Source organism: Panicum virgatum, chromosome 3N, assembly GCF_016808335.1.
Source record: "Panicum virgatum strain AP13 chromosome 3N, P.virgatum_v5, whole genome shotgun sequence".
Lineage (NCBI taxonomy): Eukaryota > Viridiplantae > Streptophyta > Magnoliopsida > Poales > Poaceae > Panicum > Panicum virgatum.
In genome coordinates, this window is record NC_053147.1 from 60567191 (window position 1) to 60568149 (window position 959).

The 959-nt window shown below is 49.0% G+C and overlaps 1 protein-coding gene across 1 annotated transcript; it reads left to right on the top strand.

The window, feature by feature from the left end:
* The first annotated feature begins 391 nt into the window (after positions 1–391).
* LOC120666439 lies at positions 392–959 on the top strand. The gene is made up of 2 exons (XM_039946280.1): positions 392–670; positions 756–959. Exons 1-2 carry the CDS (start codon positions 490–492, stop codon positions 926–928), a joined length of 354 nt encoding a protein of 117 aa, XP_039802214.1. The 5' UTR covers positions 392–489; the 3' UTR covers positions 929–959.

Consider the following 959-nt stretch of genomic DNA (forward strand, 5'->3'; position numbering starts at 1 on the left):
CTGGTGGATTTTTCAGACGGTTTTTATTCTAATGATACCCCATGTGACTTGATTTTTCAGATGTTTTTTTATTCAAATGATTCCCATGTGACTTGAGTCCTTTGCTATCCTTAGACTTTCAGGATCAAGGCAGTACAATCATTGTATAAACTAAGTCCCTGATTGGCCGGCTACGCATCATAAGAATAATTTGTCCAAATAAAATTCTAATAAGCAATCATTCTTCAACGCTTCTTGATCACTCCAGGTCTGCATTGTCCTGGTCCAAAACATGTGATCTTCGTACTCTCTGAATCCATACAAACCATCACCCGGTCCACTCTTGCTTCCAACCTCCCATCTTGCTGGCGCGCCCCGGCTGCCACATCTATATATAACCCTTGATGGCTCAGTGTTCAGCACACACACAATCGCACAACAAAGACTTTCATCAGTGACCAGGACGTCTTCAGTTCCTCACTGATCAGTGTCAACCGACTTGTTGCCACAATGGTTGTCGGCAAAGTCACACTGGAGTACAAGGTGGCCGTGTCGGTCGAGCTGCTGTGGAAGGTGGCCTTCTCCGGCGACGTGTCCATCTTCACCAAGGCCTGCGTCGGCATGATTGATGCCATCGAGGTCGACGGCGACGGCGGGCCCGGGAGCGTCACCACCATGAAGCTCAACCCTGGTAGGTATCAAGCCCGAGTACAAGGCGCATGACGTCGTGTCGTCGGGGCTCGCTTGAGTCATATCTTGCTTGTTTCTTGTTGCAGCCGTGAGCGATGCGAAGGTGTTCAAGACCCGGCTCCTGTCGCGCACCCCAGCGAGTTCGCCTAAAGCTGCCATGAGCATCATCGTGGCGATCGGGCCAGTGAAATCCGTGTTAAATAAATTAAATGATGGTGATCATGCCATGGGTGTGTTCTTTATTTCAAAATCGGAATAATGAGAGGATGTGATCCTCTGCTTGGTCGGTT